The 23,555-nt window shown below is 43.0% G+C and overlaps 1 protein-coding gene across 1 annotated transcript in view; it reads left to right on the top strand.

Annotated features, from left to right (window-relative positions):
- The first annotated feature begins 1,132 nt into the window (after positions 1 to 1,132).
- The window catches only part of LOC112130196 (carcinoembryonic antigen-related cell adhesion molecule 5-like), a 34,415-nt gene continuing 11,992 nt past the window's right edge, over positions 1,133 to 23,555 (top strand). The window contains exons 1-2 of the mRNA XM_024238158.3: positions 1,133 to 1,196; positions 10,965 to 11,306. Coding sequence (XP_024093926.3) covers positions 1,133 to 1,196; positions 10,965 to 11,306 — 406 coding nt within the window. The remainder of the gene's footprint in view (positions 1,197 to 10,964; positions 11,307 to 23,555) is intronic.

Below are 23,555 nucleotides of genomic sequence, written 5' to 3'. Positions count from 1 at the left end.
ATAAACCAGACAGGTGGGACAGGAAGTGCTAGGCTGTACACAGGACAGTCAGGGAAGGCCTCTCTGAAGAGGTGACATCTGAACAGGGTCCTGACTGTGGTGAAGGAGAAAGCCATGTGGCTATCTTGGGAAGAGTGTTTGGGGCAGAAAGTAAAGCAAATGCAAAGGCCTTGGGGCAGGACTGTGCCCCGAGTGTTGAAGAACAGTGGAGAGGTCAGTGTGGCTGGAGACGGGGGAGTAAGGGAGGAAGTGGGAGATAAGGGTGGGGCAGGGATGGGGCCAGACCATGGACCTTGCGGGCCAGTGTTGGGACTTAGGCATTTTCCTGAGTGAGACAGAAGCCACAGGAAGCCTCTGAGCAGGCAAGGGACGTGAGACAACTTAGGTGTTAACAGGAGGGCAGGAGCAGGGAGCCCAGTGAGGAGGATACTGCAATGGTCCATGTGGGAGATGGTGCTGGTGCAGGTGGAGCTGGTGAGAAGTGGTTGGATTCCGGAGAAATTTGAAGGCTGAGCTCAGGATTTGCTGTTACATCGGCAAAGCTTGTTTCTCAGTAAATACGAATTTCCTTTTCTTTCCAATGAGCCTCCCTGAAGCTCCTGAAGATTTTCATTTCGTGTCTCCCACCTGAGTCTTCAGACTGGGCTAGACATGCAGGATGAGACTTCCGGCTGAGGCTTGAGCCAAAGACTGGAATCCAGTCAGGGCCAGATTTCAGACTCCTTGTATGGTCCTGGGGGGATCACTTGCTCTCCTGGGGCCTCTGTTTCCCCATTTATACAGCAGGAAGCCAGGAGGGGAGCATGCAGTCCCCTGCCCTCCCACGTTTGCCTACCATGGGGATGATTGGGAAGAGCAAAGGGCATGAATCCTGGGCCAGAGACACCTCCAAAAAGGAGAAGTTAATGAGACATTGAACAGTTGTAAACCAAAGAGGGCTGTGCCAGTCCCTCCCCGGCTGGCCACCAATGCCCCATGGGCACAACCCTCATCATGGGGACAGAAGGCTGGGCCATCTCCTGTCTGGGATGGGGCTCCGGGCAGGACACACAAATCGGCTCACTCTGGGGTTCTTGCAGTCTGTTCTCCGCAAACCAATGTCCTTCTAGGAGGAAGCACTCCTAAAGGACCCATGGCCCGGTTCGTGGTTGCTCCCCGTGGCTGGGGTGAGCCCTGGATGGGAGTGTTGCTCTTAGGTGAGGGTGTGGCTGAGAACTGGGGTTGGGGAGGGCATTTCTCAGAGGTTATATCAGAGATCAAGGCTTGGCTGGTCCCATTTCCAGCTTCCCAGAGCCTGTGTACCTGACAAATGTGCATTGTCCCAGACCCACTCTATTAAACAATCATGTCTTAAAGGGAAAGTTGCAGGGTAGGGAAGCTTTGAGTAGGACCAGCCAAATTAATTTCTTGCTCCACCTCTGTCATCTGTGTGACCTGAGGTAAGTCACTTGACCTCTCTGATTAATTTTCTTATTTGCAAAATGGGGCGATGATTGTACTTCCCCTTCGGGCTGCTATGAAAATCAAAGAAAGCCCATTTTGAGAGCCTGGAAAACAGTAGGCAGGAGGCTTTAGGCGATGATTAATAGAAATGATGAAATGATAAAGAAGGTAGGAACGTAGGATAGTACCGTAACTGATGATACTCTCTGATACTTACCGAGCAGTGAGGATGGGCCAGGACCTGCTCCAGGAGCTTGACATAAACAGTCTAGTCCTCTCAGCTCCTCTACAAGGGGGCAAAGTGAATTAATCTGCTTTGCATTGCTATAAAGGAAAACCTAAGGCTGGGTAATTTACAAAGAAAAGAGGTTTATTAGGCTCATGGTTCTGCAGACTGTACAAGCATGGCAGCATCTGCTCAGTTCATAGTGAGGCTTCAGGAAGCCTATCATCGTGGCAGAAGGTGAAGGGGAAGCTGAGTATCACCTAGTGAAAGAGAGGCAAGAGAGATACCAGGCTTTTTTTTTTTTTTTTTGAGATGGAATTTCACTCTTATTGCCTAGGCTGGAGTGTGATGGCGCAATCTTGGCTCGCTGCAACCTCTGCCTCCCGGGTTCAAGTGATTCTTCTGCCTCAGCCTCCCAAGTAGCTGGGATTACAGGTGCCCACCACCAGGCCAAACTAATTTTTTCTATTTTTAGTAGAGACGGGGTTTCACCATGTTGGCTAGGCTGGTCTTGATCACCTCAGGTGATCTGCCCACCTTGGCCTCCCAAAGTGCTGGGATTATAGGCACAAGCCACTGTGCCCAGCCTTTATTATTTTTTTATTTATTTTTTTGAGACAGGGTCTCACTCTGTCACCCAGGCTGGAGTGCAGTGGTGCAGGCTTGGCTCACTGCAACCTCTGCCTCCCAGGCTCAGGTGATCCTCCTGCCTCAGCCTCCCAAGCAGCTGGGACTACATGTGTATGCCACTATGCCTGGCTAATTTTTGTAGGGACAGGGTTTCACCATGTTGCTCAGGCTGGTCTCGAACTCCTGGGCTCAAGTGATTCTCCTGCCCCAGCCTCCCAAAGTGCTGGGATTACAGGCATGTCACTGCACCTGGCCTGCCATGTTCTTTTAAACAACCAGCTTTTGCATGAATGAACAGAGCAAGAACGCCTTCATTACCGCAAAGATGGCACCAAAGCCTCATGAGGGATCTGCCCCATGACCTGAAAACCTCCTGCTAGGCCCACATCCATCACTGGAGATCACATTTCAACATAAAATTTGGAGGGGACAAACATCCAAACGATATGACACTGTTACTATGGGCCCCATTTTCCAGATGAGGATGGAGGTCCAGAGGCAGCACAGTATAGTGGCCAATGCCATGGATTCAGATTTGGCTCGCAATTTGCACTGTGTGAACTTCAACAAGCCATTTAAACTCTCAAGGCCTCGGTCTCCTCATCTGCAAAATGGATAGCTCTAACCCCCGCCTCACAGGGTTGTTGGGAGGTTCAATGAATTGCCCTTTGTAAAGCATACAGAACAGTTCTTGGCATACAGCAAATGATTAATAAGTGTTTAAGAGGAAACAGGCCAGGTATGGTGGCTCGATACTGTAATCCCATCACTTTGGGAGGCTGAGGTGGGCAGATCACTTCAGGTCAGGAGTTCAAGACTAGTCTGGCCAACATGGTGAAACTTTGTCTCTACTAAAAATACCAAAAATTAGCTGAGTGTGGTGGCATGCACCCGTAGTCCCAGCTACTTGGTGGGCTGAGGCACGAGAATCACTTGAACCTGGGAGGTGGAGCCTGCAGTGAGCCGAGATCACACCACTGCACTCCAGCCTGGACAACAGAGTGAGACTCTGTCTCAAAAGACAGAGAGAGAGAGAGAGAGAGAGAGAAAACAGCCAGAGATGTGGGTAAATTGACCAGGGTCACATAGCCACTTAAAGCAGGTGTTAGAATCAGAGACTAGCTCTGGAATCTTCCCTGTTAATCACCCCATAGCATTGCCTTTTGAGCAATAAGGGAGGGCACTTAGGGACCCTGAGGAGGTACCCAATCTGCTCCCAGGAGGCCAAGAAGCTTCTTGGAGGAGGTGACATCTGAATTCATCCTGGAAGGAAGAGCAGGAGTTAGTTGGCAAGGGGAGGGCAGGACTTTACAAATGTAAAAAGCCCAGAGGAAAGAAAAACAGTGCACATTCTCCATGATGTGGGTTTAATCTGAATGGCATGTGCTGTTCAAGCAAGTGATCAGCAAAAGACAGGACTGGGGACAGGGCCAATGGATAGACCAGGAAGGGTCATGTGTGTGAATTTATTTTGCACATCATAGGTTATTTTCTTAGGCTGAATTCCTGAAAATAAAATAGCTAAGTCAGATTTTAATTCTTGATACATGACATAAAATTGCCCTTTGAAATTATTGTGGCAATGTAGCCTGCCATGAAATGTACATGAGAGTGCCCATTTCTGAACATCCTTGCCCACATTGGGCATTATTGTTTTAAGATGCTTTGGTGATTTTATATTACTAAAGGTTTCCAAGAGGAGGGTAGACATTGAAGTCCTGGGGACAATGGTGTTTGAGGAAGAGGGGCCTGGAGGGGTGTGCAGGGAAGATACCAGTTGGGAAGGAGGGGAGGTAAGAAGGGAGGAGACTGGTTTGTGGATTTGACATGTAACAGAGGCAACTCCTAATGTCTTTTGGCTTTGAGATGCTTCTGATGGGAAAGAAATCTCAATTAGAAAACAAGACTTCCTGAGAAGGTCCCCATCCTTAACCCTGTAGTGACAGGAAGCTCATCACCTCCCCCCCTGAACAGCCTATTACACTATCTGGTTCCACAGACACGTTTCTGTTACCATCCATACTAGTTTCCAGTGGTAGTTTTGACAAATTATTGAGGTTGGTGCAAAAGTAATGGCAAAATCCGCAATTACTTTTGTACCAACCTCATGCTACAAACTTGTTGACCTGAAACAACAGCATTTTATTCTCTCACTGCTCCAGAGGGCAGAAGTTGAAATCAAGGTGTGCATAGGCCGAGCTCCCTCTGCAGGCTCTAGGAGGAGCCTCCCTTGACACTTCCAGCTTCCGGTGGCCCCAGGCGTTATTCAGCTGACGGCTGCATCAGTCCAGTCCCTGCCCCAGTGTTCACATGGCCTTATCCTCTGTGTATCTGTGTCTTCTCCTCTTCTCTCTCTCTCTCTCTGTCTTTTTTTTTTTTTTTTTTTTGAGACGGAGTCTCACCCTGTTGCAAGGATGGAGGGCAGTGGCACAATCTCGGCTCACTGCAACCTCCGCCTCCTGGGTTCAAGCAATTCTCCTGCCTCAGCCTCCCGAGTAGCTGGGATTACAGGCACCTGCCACCATGCCTGGCTAATTTTTGTATTTTTAGTAGAGACAGGGTTTCGCCATGTTGGCCAGGCTGATCTCGAACTCCTGACCTCAGCTGATCTGCCCATCTCTGCCTTCCAAAGTGCTGGGATTACAGGCATGAGCCACCTTGCCCGGCCTTCCTTTTCTAACTCTTATAACAACACTTTGTCATTGGATTTAGGGCATATCTGGACAATCCAGGATGACTTCATCTCAAGATCTTTAACTTAATTACATCACAAGGATCCCTTTCCACATAAGGCCATATTCTCAGGTCCTGGATGGACATATTTTTTTTAGGGGGCCACCATTCAACCCCCTAAACCATCATGATCATCTTTTTTTTTTTTTTTTTTTGAGACGGAGTCTCGCTCTGTCATCCAGGCTGGAGTGCAGTGGCGCGATCTTGGCTCACCGCAACCTACGCCTCCTGGATTCAAGCGATTCTCCTGCCTCAGCCTCCTGAGTAGCTGGGATTACAGGCATGCACCACCATGCCTAGCTAATTTTTGTATTTTTAGTAGAGACGGGGTTTCACCATGTTGGTCAGATTGGTTTCAAACTCCTGACCTCGTGATCCGCCCACCTCGGCCTCCCAAAGTGCTGGGATTACAGGCATGAGCCACCATGCCCAGCTGGAAATTCTTTTTTTCTTTTGAGATGGAGTCTTGCTCTGTTGCCCAGGCTGGAGTGCAGTGGCACAATCTCAGCTCACTGCAACCTCCACCTCCTGGGTTCAAGCAACTCTCCTGCCTCAGCCTCCTGAGTAGCTTGGACTACAGGAGCGTGCCATGCCACCACACCCGGTTAATTTTTTGTATTTTTAGTAGAGACAGGGTTTCACCATGTTAGCCAGGATGGTCTCGATCTGCTGACCTCATGATCTGCCCGCCTCCACCTCCCAAAGTTCTGGAATTACAGGTGTGAGCCACTGCGCCCGGCCACGAAATTCTTAACACTTGGGACCCTGCCTTCATCCCTAACTCCTGCAGCATTAGATCCACCACCCATCATGTGTTTAATAAATGCAGGCTGAACCAGATCCTGCTCCAGGAGTTACAGTGTGATTATGTAGCAGCACAATCTGGTTCAACTTTTATGTAACAAAGTTGTAAGCTGTTTTTAGGTTGCCATGGGCCTTCAGGTCACATAAACTGAGCATGCCCAGATGAACCAAGTATGCAACCACAGGGGAACCTAAGCGTTTGGACCAAGGAGCAAGGACAGAATTAAGAAGCGGACATAACATGGCAGGATCCAGGAGCCAATCAGATCAAGCCCTGGCATCACCCTATCATGGCAGGATCCAGTCAGATCATGCCACCTGGCATCACCTCATTGCATGATCCAATCAGATCACGCCTCCTTACCCTATGCTTATAAAAATCCTGACCCAGCCCCCAGTGTTGGGAGCCGAAAAGGCCAAAGGTATGGTGACCAACTCAGCATTCCGCTGGAGGCCATATGATCAAATAGCAAACTGTTTATCATGAATGCAGGATGTGGGCAAACTCACACTGCCCTGCCACCAAAAGGTTTGCTGAGGGACATCACTCCCTGGCGCCGGGCTCCTTGAAGGTATCTACTGAGAATATTAGCGCCTATTGTTCAAAGGATGCAGTCTCGAAAGCCTGCTGTGAACCAAACGCCAAACTGACAATTACTCGACAGTCACCCCCACTTTCTCGCTATCTCTTTTGCCTAATAAATTCCGAGGGCTGTGTAAAGCTCAGGGCCCTTGTCCACTAGAGGCAAGGTGCTGCCTGACCCCTTTTTCCAAATATACTCCTTTGTCTCTTGTCTTTTATTACCATGTTTGCCCCACTTTGTTCAGTCCAACAGGTCTGCGGCACCCCAGCTCAGAGAGGTTACTGCTTTGGGAACTATCCCTAGTGTGCTCTTTACTTGCTGCAAATAATAAAATCCCCATGCTAAATCCTCTTTGGTTGCGGTCATTGGGTTGATAACCTGCCAAGTGACTGAACCCACCTGATGCGTGGGTAACAACTGTTGTCAAATGTGTGAGTCTCTCTTGGGAAGAGCCGGAAACACTGTGCTGGTGGGCAGCAGTTGCCTGACTTTATCTTCTCACCCCGAAATCCACCCCCTCACTTATTTCAGTGATTTGAAGTGTCATGAGCCTCCCACCACCGGGCCTTTGCTTACACTCTTCTCTCCATCTGCAACACTCTTTATGTCAGGTGGGGATTTGGTTCAGCCGCATAAAATAGAAACTCAAATAACAGTGGTTTAGTTAATAAAGGAGTGTAGTTCTCTGTCATGTAAAATAAGTTGTGGTTGGTTGATCACAGACATGGCTCCGATTCTCTACTCTCTGTATGCAAGCACCTCGTAATGTGACTTTACAGCTTCTCCCACAAACAGGTGGAGCCTGTTTTCCTGTACCCTTGAATCTTGGTTGACCTCATGACTTGCTTTGATCAAAACAATGAGGTAGAAATAATAAAGTGGCAGTCCTGAGCCCAGGCCTCAACAAGTCTGGTGCATTTTTGTCTGTCTCTCGAAGTTCCTAGGTTTTAGAGAGGTTTGTTACATGGTGATAGGTAACTGATACAGACATCTCAGTGTGGTCTGGTGACTTCATGGTCACCGGGTACCCATGCTGTGGGATAATTAAGGAATCAGAGAGACCAAGGGGTTGAGGAGGAATTATTTAATTATTTAGGTGCACCAACCCAGTCGGATTAACATCCAAAGGACTGAGCCCCGAACAAAGAGTGAAGCTACCTTTTAAGCATTTCGTGGGGTGGGGGGAGTTCTGTGCAGGGGGAAGCATATTACAGAAGCGAGAAGTAAAAACAATTATTCAATTAAGACATGCATTACATTATTTCTTACTTTTCAAGGAATGACATATTTTACGACTTGAGATTATCTGTCTAATGACCTTGCAGCTGCACAGCTAGAGAAAGAGTCTTCACAATGCCTGGGAAAGGGAGCGATAAGGCTCACTAGCCACAGACAGAAAAACAGGCAGTTAATTTTAAAGGACTCCAGCTGTTTGTCTTCCTCAAGGGGAATTGGGTTTTCTTACATACAACTGAGTTTTTGCTTACACAGTCTTTAATTTCTTTTGATTCCTGTTCCACCCAAGCTCCTTCTATGTTTCTGTCCCATTGTACCAGACATAGCTTCCTTCCTTAAGTCAGTTTGTCATTCAGAATGGCTGCTGGAGCTCCAGTCATTACACTCTTCCTCACTGTCTTTGTCTGCTTAATTCTGACCCACCCTTTAGATCACAGATGAAACATCAGATCTTCAGAAGAACATCTCTAATTCTCATAGCATGATGTATTTTTCCTACATACCACTTATCTTTGAAACCAGGGTAACTTGCAGTGTAACTGGCTCTGTCATTTACAACTGTATGACTTGAACAAATGACTCTCCTTCCCTGAGTGTCAGTTTTTCTATCTATAAAATGGGGACAGCAAGAGATCCTGCTCCATGGGAGTGAGAATTAACTGAGATAATTCAGTACATGCCTGGTGATAGTAAGTGCTGAACAACTGGCAGGTAGAATAATGTTTCCAAATTCGAGAGGTAAAACAGTGGAATGGGAAGGAGCATGAACAGTGGATCCAGCCTGCAAAGCTTCAAATCCTGGTTCTGCCTCTTATCATCCATGTGACTTTGGGCCAGTGATTCTGTGTCTCAACTTCTCCATATGATAAATGGAGATGATGATAGTTGTATCTAACTTCTAGGACTGTGGGAAAGATAAAATGCATTCACCATGTAACAGGACAGCACCTGGTCATTGGTGAACAGTTTTGTTGTTGTATTATATATATATATACACACACACACACACATATATATATACACACACACACAGAGAATAGATTGCTTCTGTTTCTCTGCAGACAGAATATATGTTGTTTCCACTTTATTTCCTGCTATAAACAATGCTGTCATGATTATCCCAGAAGTAAATATGTTCACATATGTGTAATGATTACCTTAAGATAAATGTAACAGGAACGGTGGGGTCAAAGAGAGTGTACATGTGTATGTTTTTGGATGCATCTTGCAAAACTGTTCTCCAGAGATCGCTAGCACTGGGTGTCATCATTTAAAAATTCTAGGTCGGTGGTTTTCAAACTTCTGTTTTCTTTGTTTCTTCCGTATTCATCAAGCAGTACATAGTTGTCAACTCTCTCTGCCCCTGTACCTTGATTTCCAAGTGGACTGCAGACTTTGAAAACCAAGGATCAAGGTGATTACCAAGTGTCCCTTCAGGAGGTTGCTTTCCTTGTTCATTTTGGGCCTTTGGACCCTGCTGGTGGAAATTGCTGCCATGCAGAATCTGAGGCAAAGAGGCTACTTTGATCTTTTATCTTGCTATCATTTGTTCTGATAAGCTCATGTCCATGTCCTTCAAGGCTGCGCAATATCAACCCCTCCACACTGGGCTGCAGGCCCTTAACAAAAATTAACCCAGAAACCAGGCTGGTGTCAATACCTCTGTAACCCCACCTAGGACCAGCACTGCATGCCTGGCACCTCAGGTGGCAGAGGGGACCTCTGGGACCGGCGGAGGCTGCCTCACTCACCTCTGGGATAAACACAGGCCACGCTCCTTGTCAGCAAATGCAGTGCCAATCATTCTTTCCGGCCAAAGCAGCACTGGGGCTGGACATCCTGTGATTGCAGAGCCTGGAGGAATCTGTAGAATTGGTTAAGACCCAAGCTGGTGCCAGTGGACCCTGCTCCAAACTCTCAGTGTGGAATCTGGGTGAATGGGAGTGGGATCCAGGGAGCAGTACTGATGGGCTCTCTTCTGAGAGGAGGTAAAACCAAAGACCCTATAGAGGGCGGGGCTTCTCAGACACTGTTGAACTTCCCCTAGGCCTGGTCTCCAGCTGGGAGGAGGCAGAAGGACAGCTACACTGGTGAGGCATCAAAGAAACACGACTGGCCCCTTGGAAGGTCCCTGCAGAGGTGGTGGGCTTTGGACATGGCTCTGTCTTGCAGGTAACAGTTACAGATCATAATTTCTGATTTTCTTCCCCACTGATATCTCTCACCTGGATTGTTGCAGTCACCTTCTAAATGGTGTCTCCTGCTTCTGCCTTGCCTGGGGTCACCACATATAGCTGTATGGGTTGTGTACTGCACAGTTGCTGGAAATAGCATTTACATTAACTGCAATGTGAATGGCAGCTCACTTCGTGGAGCCCAGCAATGTTCCAACTCTACCCTTGAGCTCCAAAATCAATGCAATCTGCAGCCAGAATGATCAGAATATGAGGTACATCGTGTCAATCTTTAACTCAAAACTCTCCAGTGGTTCTCTGGCTCCCTCAGAATACAATGAAAAGTCCTTACAGGCTGGTGCGGTGGCTGATGCCTATAATCCCAGCACTTTGAGAAGCCGAGGCAGAAGGATCACTTGAGCCCAGGAGTTTAAGACCAGCCTGGTCAACATGGTGAAACCCTGCCTCTACAAAAAAATATGAACATTAGCTGGGCATGGTGGTGCACACTTGTGGTCCCAGCTACTCGGGAGGCTGAGGCACGACAATCACTTGAACCCGGGAGGTGGAGGTTGCAGTAAACCATGATGGTGCTGGCACGCTCCAGCCTGAGTGACAGAGCGAGACTCCATGGCCAAAAAAAAAAAAAAAGCTCGTATAATCATCTACAAGAGCCTGCATGATGTTCCAAACCACAGCTAATACTGCCCCCTAGCGGGTATTTGGCAATGTGTGGGAATGTTCTCTGGTTGTCTTAATGTCTGGAGGGAGCTCCTGCTGTTGTAGTAGGGAGAGCAAGTGGTGTTAAACTCCTTGCAATGCACAGGACGGATCCACAAGATGAATAATTGTCTTGCCAAAAATGTCAATGCCAGTTGTAAGTGTGATCTGTCTCTCTTACCTCTCTGACTTTATCTCTTACCTCTTTCATTTTCACTTACTCAACTCCAACCACACTGGCTTCCCTGCTTTTCCCTCAAAAACAATGATCTTCCTCCTGCCTCAGGGCCTTTGCACATGCTCTTCCCACTCCCACGGTTTAACTCCGATGAGTGAGACTCTAGCAGTGGCTGAGTCTACTGTTGAATGCTGCTAAGTGGCCTCTGTGATAGTGCTTTTTGCTTCCTCCCTTAGCCTTCTTCCTGAGCCTCTGCAAGAAGCAGGTGTCTGCTCAACTGACGATCACATCCATCCCTCCCTGGGCCATCGAGGGGGGCAACGTCACCCTGTCTGTCCAGGCGATCCCTCAGAATTTCATCTCCTACAATTGGCTCCGAGGAGCAACCACCAATCAGGTTACCTGGAACCTCAATTTTAACTTTTTCAGCGGTGGCTACACCCCAGGACCAGCCCACACTGGCAGGGAAACAGGCAGTGCTGATGGTTCCCTGAACATTATTGATGTGTGTGCATCTGACCTGCGTCTCATCTCTTCTGGTGAAAACAGTTGCCATCATGCTATGCTACTTGTCTCTGGTAAGGATTACCCTTGGGAAGCAGCAGGGAGGCTCTCTGGTAGCAAAATTAATAATAGCATTTAGAAAGTGCTTTCTGTATACTAAGTATTGTATATCCTTTGCAGATAGGATGTCATGGGCTCTTCACTACAACTTTTAGATAAGATTTATGAGTAGGGGAGCTGAGGCTCAGGGAGCGTAACAACATGGCCAGTGGCACCCATGGAGCTGGGATTTGAACCCAGTCTCTGCTTAACCCTAAAGCCCATGTTCTTGAGTACTATGTTACAGTGTTATTACATTTAAGTATTTAAATATTACCACCCCCATCTCATTATTAAAGTAACAATGCTCAAAGCATCCTTCTTCTGAGTAATTATTCTATATCCTTCCCTGTGCTAATCCTTTTATGTAATTATCACATAAAATCCTTGTATAATATGTACAATATGTAAAGAGTTTCTACAAATCAATAAGAAAAAATACTTCAATAGAAAAAAACAGGAGAAAGATTTGGATAATCAGTTTGCAGAGGAAGAAATATAAATGGTCAATCATGATATGAAAAGATGTTCAATCTCACTAATAATAAAGGCAATCCCTTACTCATAAGCCTGTTAAAACTTTTCAAGTGTGATTCTAATCAATGTTGCCAAGGGTGTGGGAAGTGAGCACTCCCAAGTGGGTGATGGGAGTTTAGGGGAAAAACATTTTCTGAGGGCTACTTGGTTTTTTCTATAATAACATTTTGAAACAGTTTATTTGGAAATAATTTCGAATTTAAAAAAAGTTGCAAAAATAAAGAGTACAAAGAACACCCATATGCCCTTTATTCACATTCACCTAGTGTTAATATTTGTTCTCATTTACTTTATCATTTGTGCTTTCTCTCCCCCTTCTCTCTCCCCCTCCCTCTCTCCTTCCTTCCCTCCATTTGATAGTAAATTACAAACTTCATGGTTCTTTACCCCTAAATACATTAGTGTGTATTTCCTAAGAACAGAGATATTCTCTTACATACCCACAGTTATCACCTTCATAAATGTCCAGGGATAAAATACTTTTATGTACTCTATCATCCATATTCCAACTTTGTCAATTGGCACAATAAAATCCTTTATAGCCTATTCCCCCATCCAGTACAGGATCCAGTCTCTAGTCAGATATTGGATTTTGTGTCTTCTTTACCCTCTTTTAATCTGAAACTTTCCCACAGTCTTTCTTGTTTAAAATTAATCTTTTTAATTTTTTTGTTTTTGTTTAGAGATAGGGTCTTGCTCTGTCAGCTGGGCTGGAGTGCAGTGGTGCGATCACAGCACATTGCAGCCTCCAACTTCTGAGCTCAAGAGATCCTCCTGCCTCAGCCTCCTGAGTAGCTGGGACCACAGGCATGCACCACCACACTCATCTAATTTTTAAACGTTTTCTTTTTTCAAATAATTTTTCTTTTTGGGATGGAGTCTCGCTCTGTCACCCAGGCTGGAATGTAGTGGTGCTATCTTGGCTCACTGCAATCTCCACCACCTGGGTTCAAGAGATTCTCCTGCCTAAGCCTTCTGAGTAGCTAGGATTGCAGGTGCCCACCACCACGTCCAGCTAATCTTTGTAGTTTTAGTAGAGACGGGGTTTTGCCACTTTGGCCAGGCTGGTCTTCAACTCCCGACCTCAGGTGATCCACCTGCCTCAGCCTCCTAAAGTGTTGGGATTACAGGCATGAGCCACTGTACCCAGCCAAAATTTTATTTTTCATTGACATGTGGTCTCACTATATTTCCCAGGTTGGTTTCAATCTACTGGCCTCAAGTTATCCTCCCACCTCAGCCTCCCAAAGTGCTGGGATTACAGGCGTGAGCCACCATGCCTGGCCTCTACGGCCTTTCTTTATCTTTAATGGTGTTGCCATTTTTAAAGAATATACCTGCCCGTTTAAAAATTAAAACTATCTATCATCATCTACCTATTATCTATCTGTCATCTACCTATTAATTTATCTATTATCAGTAAGGACTCATTAATTTATATTTTCTAAAGGTTTATAACTTGTTACTGTACTTAATATTTGGGTGCTTAAATTATTCTGAAGTTGACTAGTGGGAGCCCTTTTCATCTCCCTTGGGACATGCTCATTTTTTAAAAGCACTCCGTGCCTGGTGTAATAAGATATTCAGGGCTCATGTTGTACATATTCTGCTCCTCTCCTGGAATAAGTCATTTCTCTGGAGAGCACTGCTTCCTTTTAGCATGGAATGGTATTAGAGACCAAAGATCTAGGAGCTAGGTGCTACTTGCGTGTCTTTGCTTTTAGGCTCTTTCAGTGGATAGAACTAGAAAAATGTGTGCATGTGTACACACAGACATACACATATGCCCATATATGCACATAATTATGCATATTTTAGAAATCATGCATTTACACCACCACTCCTAATTCCAGGTTCTTTTTTGCTTTTCCCATTTGCATGTCCTTTCTTCCACAGTGAGAATCCTGGCTCCCAACATTAACACATTTACTCATTTGTTTAATATAATAACTTGATATATCTATATACATTATAACAATATAATACATTTAACATAGTCTTACAATTGCATCACCCATACCGCTATAAAAAACAGTTCTACTAAAATGAATTCAGGATTTGTTTGCAGTTCCCATCCTCTAACCCTGTTAAAGACTATGGGTATATAGTAAAATATACACAAATTACTAGAGTTAGTCCTTTTATTTATTACCCCCTCCTTCCTGTTTCCCTTCCTCTCACATTTCCTTCCTACCTTCCTTCCTTCCTTCCTTCTTTCCTTCCTTCCCCTTCAGTATAATTATAATATTCATTTGAAATACAATTAGGTTAATTTGCTTTAGTTTGTTTTTCTGTTTAATTTTATTTTTTGAACATTTAGAATACTAACGTGCTTTAAAAGTCAAACCTCGTTACAAAGACATTTCAGAGAAGGGTCATTCCCTCCCATATTCCTTCCACCTTATTTTCATCTTACCTCTTATGGGTAACCAACTTCATTTCTTCCTGGTTTATCCTTCGTGTGTGTGTAAAGATAAATAGATATGTGTATGTTTCATTGTTCCTTCTTACACAACAGACAGCATACTGTATACGCTCTTTTGCAATTTGCTTTTTTCACTTGACAGAATATCCTGCAAATCACTTCTTATCAGGCCATGGAGATCTTCCTCATTCTTTTGTTACAGCAGCATTCCATTGTGTAGAGGTAACATAATTCATTCAGCTACTCTCCTATGCTTGGGCATGTAGGTGGTTTCCAATATTTTGCAGTGACAAAACGTGTTGCAATGAATAACTTTGTGGACATGTGTTTTCATATTGCCAGAGGTGTTTCTTCAAGTGAACTTCCTAGAAATAGGGTAACTGGTTTGAAAAGCAGATCCATACATAAATTGTTAGATATTCCCCATCCCCACTGCATTGCAATGATACCATTTTGCATTCCTCCCAGCATTGTGAATAAGTGTCTGTTTCTCATGTTTTGTTGTTGTTGTTGTTGTTGTTGCAAATGTTTGATGCTTGCTGCATGACTCAGAGGTCCCTAGCTAGGAGATGCTCTGCTCTCCCCACTTCCTTCACCTGTGAGGCCATCCTCCTAGGGCTGTCTTAGGAGAGGCCATCCCCTGTGCCATCACTGGAGGGAAACATGTAAGCAGCTGAGTAGACCTCTCACGACCATGGTTTGAGGAAGATTAAAAAAAAAAAATTACTGTGATAAAAACAAAGTAATATATATGTTCGTTGTAGAAAATACTTGCATGCAAAACAGAAAAATCTCATGTACTTCCACCTCCCAAAGAGGCAATTATTAACACTTAGTTTATTTCCTTTCAGATTTAATTTGTAAAATCTTTAATTTTGCTTTTCTTTTTAAAATTTGAAATAATTATAAATTCACAGGAAGTTACAAAGAAATTGTATCATGGAGAGATCCCATATGCCCTTCATCCAGTTCCCCCCAATGAATACATCTTATATAACTATAGTTCAACATCACAATCAGGAATGATACTGGTACAATGTGTGTGTGTGTAGTTCCAATTGATCACAGGATCATGTAAACGCCACTGCAATCAAATTACAAAACGATTTTATCACCACAAAGTTCTCCCTGGTGCCACCTTTTCATAGTCACACCCACTTCTCTCTTTTCCCCCATCCTTAACCCCCGTCAGCCACCAATTTGTTTTCCATCTCTATAATTTTGTCATTTCAAAGATGTTATATAAATGGAATTGTACAGTATGCGACCTTTTGAGAGTGACTTCAATATTTTACTCATGCATAATGCCCTTGAAATCCATTCAAATACAGTTGGCGCTTGCACAATGTGGGGGTTAGGGGTGCTGAACTCTGCCCAGTTGAAATTAATTTTTGAGTCCCACAAAATTTACTTACTAATAGCTTATTGTTGAATGGAAGCCATATTTTGCATGCTCTGTATATTATATACTGTATTCTTACAATAAAGTAAGCTAGAAAAATGTATTAAAATCATAAGAAAGAGAAAATATGTTTGCTATTCATTAGGTGGAAGTGGATCATTATGAAGGTCTTCATCCCCATTGTTTTCATGCAGAGGAGAAGGAGAAAGAGGAGGGGTTAGTTTTGTTGTCTCAGGGGTGGTAGAGACAGAAGAAAATCTGCTTATAAGTGGACCCGCACAGTTAAACCCATGTTGTTCAAGGGTCAACTGTAGCTACATATCAATAGTTTGTTCCTTTTTATTGCTGAGCACTTTTCCATGTACTATAGTTTGTTTAATCATTCAGTTATTGAAAGACAACTTGGTTGTTTTTGTTTTTGGGTATTACAAATAAAGCTACTATAAACATTCACGTATAGGATTTTGTGTGGACCTGTTTTTTGCATTTTTTTTGTTTTTTTTTTTTTGAGACAGAGTCTCACTCAGTCACCCAAGCTGGAGTGCAGTGGTGGGATCTCTACTAACTGCAACCTCTGCCTCCCAGGTTCAAGCGATTCTTCTGCCTCAGCCTCCTGAGTAGCTGGGATTACAGGCACCTGCCACCATCCCTGGCTAATTTTTTGTATATTTAGTAGAGATGGTGTTTTGTCACGTTGGCCAGGCTGGTCTTGAACTCGTGACCTCAGGTGATCCGCTGCCTCGGCCTCCCAAAGTGCTGGGATTTCAGGCATGAGCCACTGGGCCTGGCTTGAGTTTCTGTTTCTTTGGGATAATGCTCAGGGGTGCAATGGCTGAGTCATATGCTAAGCGTCTGTTTAGTGTTTTAAAGAAACTGCCAAACTATTTTCCCGAGTGGCTGCACCATTTTACATCTCCATCAGCAAGGTGTGGGAGATGCAGTGTCCCTGCATCTTTGGCAGTGTTTCATATTGTCTCTGTGATTGTTTTCAAGTTTAGTCATTCTAATAGGTATGTAGTTAATATTTTACCGTGGTCTTACTTTGCTTTTCCCTAATGGCTAATGATGTTGATTAAATATCTTTTCCTGTGCCTATTTGCCATTTGTGTATCTTTTTCAGTGAAATCGCTCTTCGATGAAGAGAAGATTGTGTGCAAAGGAAAAGAACTGGATAAAACAATTTTGAAAAAAAAGAATAAAGTAGGAAGTAGCACTCTCCCTGATTTCAAAATTTATTATAAAGCTACAGTAATCATGACTGTGTGGTACCATGAAGAGAGATTTCACTGAAAAATATAGATTGTTGTTGTCATTTGGTTTTGTTTTTACTGTTGAGTTTTGAGAGTTATTTGCATATTCTAGATAGGTGTCCTTTATCAGATTTATGATTTGCAAATATTTTCTCCTAGTCTGTAGCTTATATTTTCACATTTAATTTTTTTCTTTTCTTATTTTTTTTTATTTCCATAGGTTTTTGGGGAACAGGTAGTATAAGTCCTTTAGTGGTGATTTGTGAGATTTTGGTGGATTCATTACTGGAGCAGTATATACTGTACCCACTTTGTAGTATTTTATCCCTCATCTGCTTCCTACCTTTCCCCCACCCGAGTCCCCAAAGCCCATTGTATCATTCCTATGCCTTTGCATCCTCATAGCTTAGCTCCCACATATCAATGAGGACATATGATGTTTGGTTTTCCATTCATAAATTATTTCACTTAGAATAATAGTCTTCAGTCACATCCAGGTTGCTGCAAATGCCATTAATTCATTTTTTATGACTCAGTAGTATTCCATCATATATATATATCTCACAGTTTCCTTATCTACTCATTGATTGACGAGTATTTGGGTTGATTCCACATTTTTGCAATCAGGAATTGTGCTGCTATAAACATGTGTGTGCAAGTGTCTTCTTTGTATAATGACTTCTTTTCTTCTTGGTAGATACCCAGTAGTGGGATTGCTGGATCAAGTGGTAGTTCTCATGTGAAACTATTGAGGCCTGGAGATTTCCTTTTCAGGAGTTTTAAAATTTAAAAACCAGTTTCCTTAATAGTTGTAGGGTTATTCAAATTCTCTATTTCATATTGGGTTAGTGGTGGTAGTTTTTGCTTTTTTGAGGAATTAGTTCTTTTTACGTAAATTATTAAATTTATGTGTGTAGTAGAGCTGTTTGTTTCAGTCCTTTATTATCATTTTGTTGTCAGCAATGCTTGTAATGATATCCACTGTTTCTTTCCTGACATTGGTGATTGATTAATTTTCTGATAAATTGGTGATAAGTAATTTCATTATTTTCTTTCTCAATAATGCTAGAGGTTCATCAATTTTGATTGTTTGTAAGAACCATCTTTTTTAGGGGGAGGGGATGTTACTCTGTTACCCAGGCTGGAGTGCAGTGGTGCAATCACTGCTCACTGCAGCCTCAGCTTCCCAGGCTCAAGTGATCCTCCTGCTCGGCCTCCCGACTAGCTGGGACTACAGGTATGAGCCACCGTGACTGGCCAGAACCAACTTTTTGTTTCATTGGTTTTCTCTATTCAAATTTATTGATTTTTGCCATTTATTATTTTATTTCTTTTGTTTGATTTGGGTTTCTTTTGCTTTTTTCTAATATTTTGAGTTGGGAGCTTAGGTGATCAATTTGATACTTTCCCTCTTGTCTACTGTAAGCATTTTTGTGCTATAAACTTCTCTCTGAGCACTGCTTTAGTTCCATCCTACAAAATTTGATGTGTTGTGTTTTCTTTTTCATTGAGTTCAATGTATTTTTGTTTTCCCCCAAGACTTTTTCTTTGACCCGTGGCTTAGTTAAAAGTGTAGTGTTCAGCTTCCAAGTATCTGGAGATTTTGTTCTTATCTTCCTGTTAGTTATTTCTAGTTGGATTCCACTGTGATCAGAGAACACCCTGTATGGTTTCAATTCTTTTAAGTTTGTTGAGGTTTTCTAGCCCAGGACATGGCTTATTTTAGTATATGTTCTGTGAATGTTTGGAAAGAATGTGTATTTCGCTGTTGTTGGGTGAAATGTCCTGTCAATGTCAATTAGACCTTGATTGCTGGTGGTGTTGAGTTCTTCTATCCTTGCTGATTTTTTTTTGTCTAGTTGTTCTATCAATAGTTGAGAGTAGTGCTGATGTGCCAGACTGTAATTGTCAATTTATGCGTTTCTCATTTCAGTTCTGTCCATTTTTCCTTCACATATTCTGTAGTTCCGTTGTTTGGTGTGTACACATTTGGGATTGCCATGTCTTCTTGGTGGAGCGACTCTTCTATCATTATGTTCCTTTCTGTCCTTGCTAATTGTCTTTGCTCTGTTCTTTATCTGATGCTAATATAACCACTCTTGCTTTCCTTTTATTAATATTGACATGGTATTTTTTTTATCCTTTTCAACCTATGTGTATGATTATATTTGAAGTAATTTTATTGTAGCTATCATTTAACTGGCTCATTTAAAAAATACAGTATGTAAATATAAACCCTTTAATTGGTATATTTAGGCTATTAAATTTAATGTAATTATTGTTATGTTAGGACTTAGGTCTGCCAATTCATTTTTTTTGTCTTCTGTTTGTTTTTTGGTTTTTTGTTTTTCTGTTTCCTTTTTCCTGCCTACTTATGGGTCACATCAACATTTTTTTAGAATCTCATTTTATTTATCTGTAATGTTTTTGAGTGTGTCGCTTTGTATAGACTTTTTAGCAATGGCTGTAGGTATTACGTATAGAGTTTATCACAGCCTATTGGTTTTGACATTTTACCGGTTCAAACAAAATATAGAAGCCTTACCTCAGGGCCAGGCCCAGCACAGTGGCTCACACGTGTAATCCAAGCACATTGGGAGATTGAGGCAGGCAGACCACTTGAGGCCAGGAGTTCCAGACCAGCCTGGCCAACATGGTGAAACCCCATCTCTACTAAAAATACAAAAATTAGCCGGGCATGGTGGCGTGTGCCTGTAGTCCCAGCTACTCAGGAGGCTGAGGCACGAGAATCTCTTGAACCTGGGAAGCAGAGGTTGTAGTGAGCCGAGATCGTGCCACTGCACTCCAGCCTGGGCAACAGAACAAGACTCAGTTAAAAAAAAAAAAAAAAAAGAAACCTTACCTCCCTTTAATACTATTATCTTCTCCCATTTATAATCATTTATCATATTATATGTATACATATAAATGTACATCTTTTTCATTCACTGGTTATGGAATCCTGGGTTGACAGTTCTTTAGCACTTATAAAATGTTGTGCTTCTTTCTTCTGGCTTTCATAGTTTCTGATGAGAAATCTACTCTCATTAAAATTGTTTTCTTCCTATGGGTAAGGTATCATTTGTCTTTCACTGCTTTCAAGATTTTAAATTCATCTTTAGCTTTCAACAGTTTGATTATGATATATCCTGGCATAGATTCATTTGGGTTTATTCTGTTTGGGTGTATTAGTTTTTTTTTAAATTTATTGCTGCCTAACAAAATTATCACAAATTTGGAGGCTTAAAATAACATTTATTTTACTATTATTTCTTAATATATCAACTATTTACAATCATAAAGATATATCACAAAATCAGTTATTACATCAAACATGTATTTTCCATCTATACTCTGTCCTGTAGATGAGAACCCAAATGAGATTTTCACCGAGACATTTATTTTTTGTTTTTTTGTTATTTTTTCCTGTGGTCTTTAATGAAGGCTAGGCATAAACTGAATTGACTTTCATGCAGTTGATTTTCATTTTTCATTTTTTTTTTGAGTCGGAGTCTCAATCTATCGCCCAGGCTGGAGTGCAGTGGCGCGATCTCGGCTCACTGCAGCCTTTGCCTCCTGGGTTCAAGCGACTCTCCTGCCTCAGCCTCCCCTGTAGCTAGGATTACAGGCATGCACCACTGTGCCTGGCTAATTTTTGTATTTTTTAGTAGAGGTGGGATTTCGCCATGTTGGCCAGCTTGGTCTCGAACTCCTGACCTCAGGTGATCCGCCCACCTCTGCCTCTCAATGTGCTGGGATTACAGGCATGAGCCATTGCACCTTGCCATGATTTTTACTTTTTGTTAGTACTCATGGTATATGCTGCCCAGTGAGTTGTACCAACTACATTATTGTAACATCTGAATCAACTGTGGGCTACATTGTTTGATCAAGATTGATAGATTGCTTTATGTATTTATTCTTCTTTTACAACTATAGCCTGCAGATAAACAACCATTATTATAGAGATTAAACTTGATTATGCTACATGTCATATTACATGAATCACTCTGTGTCTACAAAGGCAAATTGATTGGATAAAATTCATTAAGGTGTAATGCCAAATAATTGCTTTATTATGATACAATACAATACTCATGTCTCACCACTTCCTTTTTTTTTTTGAGATAGAGTCTTGCTCTGTCGCTCAGGCTGGAGTGCAGTGGCAGGATCTCAGCTCACTACAACCTCCGCCTCCTGGGTTCAAGCAATTTTCCTGCCTCAGCCTACTGAGTAGCTGGGATTATAGGCACACACCACCATGCCTGACTGATTTTTTTATTTTTAGTAGAGACGGGTTTCACCATATTGGCCAGGCTGGTCTCCTCGAACTCCTGACCTTGTGATCTACCCGCCTTGACCTCCCAAAATGCTGGGATTACAGGCATGAGCCACCGTGCCCAGCCTTTTTTTTTTTGAGACAGAGTCTCCCTCCGTTGCCTAGGCTGGAGTGCAGTGGTGCAATCTCAACTCACTGCAACCTCCGCCTCCAGGCTCAAATGATTTTCATGCTTCAGCCTTCTGAGGAGCTGAAATTACAGGCATGCACCACCCTGCCCAGCTAATTTTTGTATTTTTAGTAAGAGAAGGGGTTTGGCCATGTCAGCCAGGCTGGTTTCTAACTCCTGGCCTCAAGCAATCCTCCTGTTTTGCCACCCAAAGTGACGGGATTACAGGTGTAAGCCACCGTGCCTGGCCAGGTCTTATTTCTAAATTGGTTAAAATAACTCATTTATAGTATGTGAACATACTATAAATGGGAAAATCATGCTTCTGCATTTTTGGGTTTTATTGAACACGAAATTAGCTGCTTAGGAGTTGATCTTTGCCAACTCAATTATCATATTTTGTCCTGTCTTTTTTTTTCCTATAATTTGTCTACTAAAATTATACCAGACTAATCATTCAATTATAATTTGGTGAGGGTTTACCTTGAGAAAATATATTTCTTGAGATTCTATTTTTTCTTTGATCTTACTTTGGTGTGCTCTGACTGCTACAAAACAAGTAAGTGCTGTTGCTATACCGATAACAGAGATTTATTTGGTCCCTCAAGCTGATCAATTGAGGGATTTAGGTCTGTAACCGTGTCTAGAAAAAATGCAAATGTGGGTATTTGATAATGTTTTCTTATTGTCAGTATGCATTTGGAAAGCATTCAGCATTACTTCTTGGAGTTAATTGTTTTATAGAACTAATTATTAAGATTTTAAGACCTCTTTGCGTAGATGTTGTTTTATTTTTTAGAATAAATTTATTCCTACGCCTATTTTCCAGAAAGACACTGGTAGAATCATTCTAATAATAAGATGGAGTGGAATGAAGGGGACACTAATAGAAAATGAAAGGCCATGAGATGGAAATATACATCTTTCAGTGGGTGTAATTTATTATTGACACACAGGACTTTTAGGATGACTGAATGATGAAAGAAGAGAAATTCTCGAAATGACTGAAAGAGAGCGGTGAGTACTTCCCCAGCCCCTTCCATGACTGTCTGTGCCTCTCTGATTTCTCTGAGTACAAGAGGATGCAAGCCCCAACTGAGGGCAGGCCGAAAATGTCAGAGAAATTAACATCCTGGGAGTGACCATTAACTAACACCAAGAAGGAATTGGTAGATATATATTCCCCTGAACTTAGGGGGAACAACTCAGAGGTGTTTTTTGTTGTTGTTGTTGTTTTTGTTTTGAGATGGAGTTTTGCTCTTGTTGCCCAAGTTGGAATGCAATGGCATGATCTTGGCTCACCGCAACCTCCGCCTCCCAGGTTCAAGTGATTCTCCTGCCTCAGCCTCCTGAGTAGCTGGGATTACAGGCATGTGCCACCATGCCGGGCTAATTTTGTATTTTTAGTAGAGAGGGGGTTTCTCCATGTTGGTCAGGCTGGTCTCAAACTCCCGACCTCAGGTGATCTGCCTGCCTCGGCCTCCTAAAGTGCTGAGATTACAGGTGTGAGCCACTGCGCCCGGCCCTCAGAGGTGTGTTTTATACCAGTTTTCAGAGGTGAGCTCCAGTTTTCTATAGAGCTAATTTTTCTATATGGCTTCCTTCTTTTCCCTTACTTACTCTCCCACACCTCTGCCAATGCTTTCTCCAAAATAAACTAATTGCACTCAGACGCAGTGGCTCACGCCTGTAATCCCAGCACTTTGGGAGACCGAGGCAGGTGGATCACGAGGTCAGTAGATCGAGACCATCCTGGCTAACACAATGAAACTCCGTCTCTACTAAAAATACAAAAAATTAGTCGGGCGTGGTGGTGGGCGCCTGTAGTCCCAGCTACTTGGGAGGATGAGGAAGGAGAATCGCTTGAACCCAGGAGTTCGGGGTTACAGTGAGCCCAGATCACACCACTGCACTCCAGCCTGGGTGACAGAGCGAGACTCCGTCTCCAAAAAAGTAGATAAATAAATAAATAAATAAATAATAAACTAATTGAATTTACATTCTAGTGCAGAGTCTGGGTGAACTAAGACAGTGAATAACATTTACTATTTCAGTTTCTGTACCTCAGATGTCCAAGTGTCCTCAACTGGGTTCTCTCACCAGGCCAAAATCAAGGTGTGATGTGAGTTGGCTGGGGTTTACCTTCAGGCTTTGGGAAATAA

This window comes from Pongo abelii, chromosome 20, assembly GCF_028885655.2.
Source record: "Pongo abelii isolate AG06213 chromosome 20, NHGRI_mPonAbe1-v2.0_pri, whole genome shotgun sequence".
Lineage (NCBI taxonomy): Eukaryota > Metazoa > Chordata > Mammalia > Primates > Hominidae > Pongo > Pongo abelii.
Note: the sequence above shows the minus strand (reverse complement) of the source record. Positions and strands in the feature narration are given on the sequence as shown.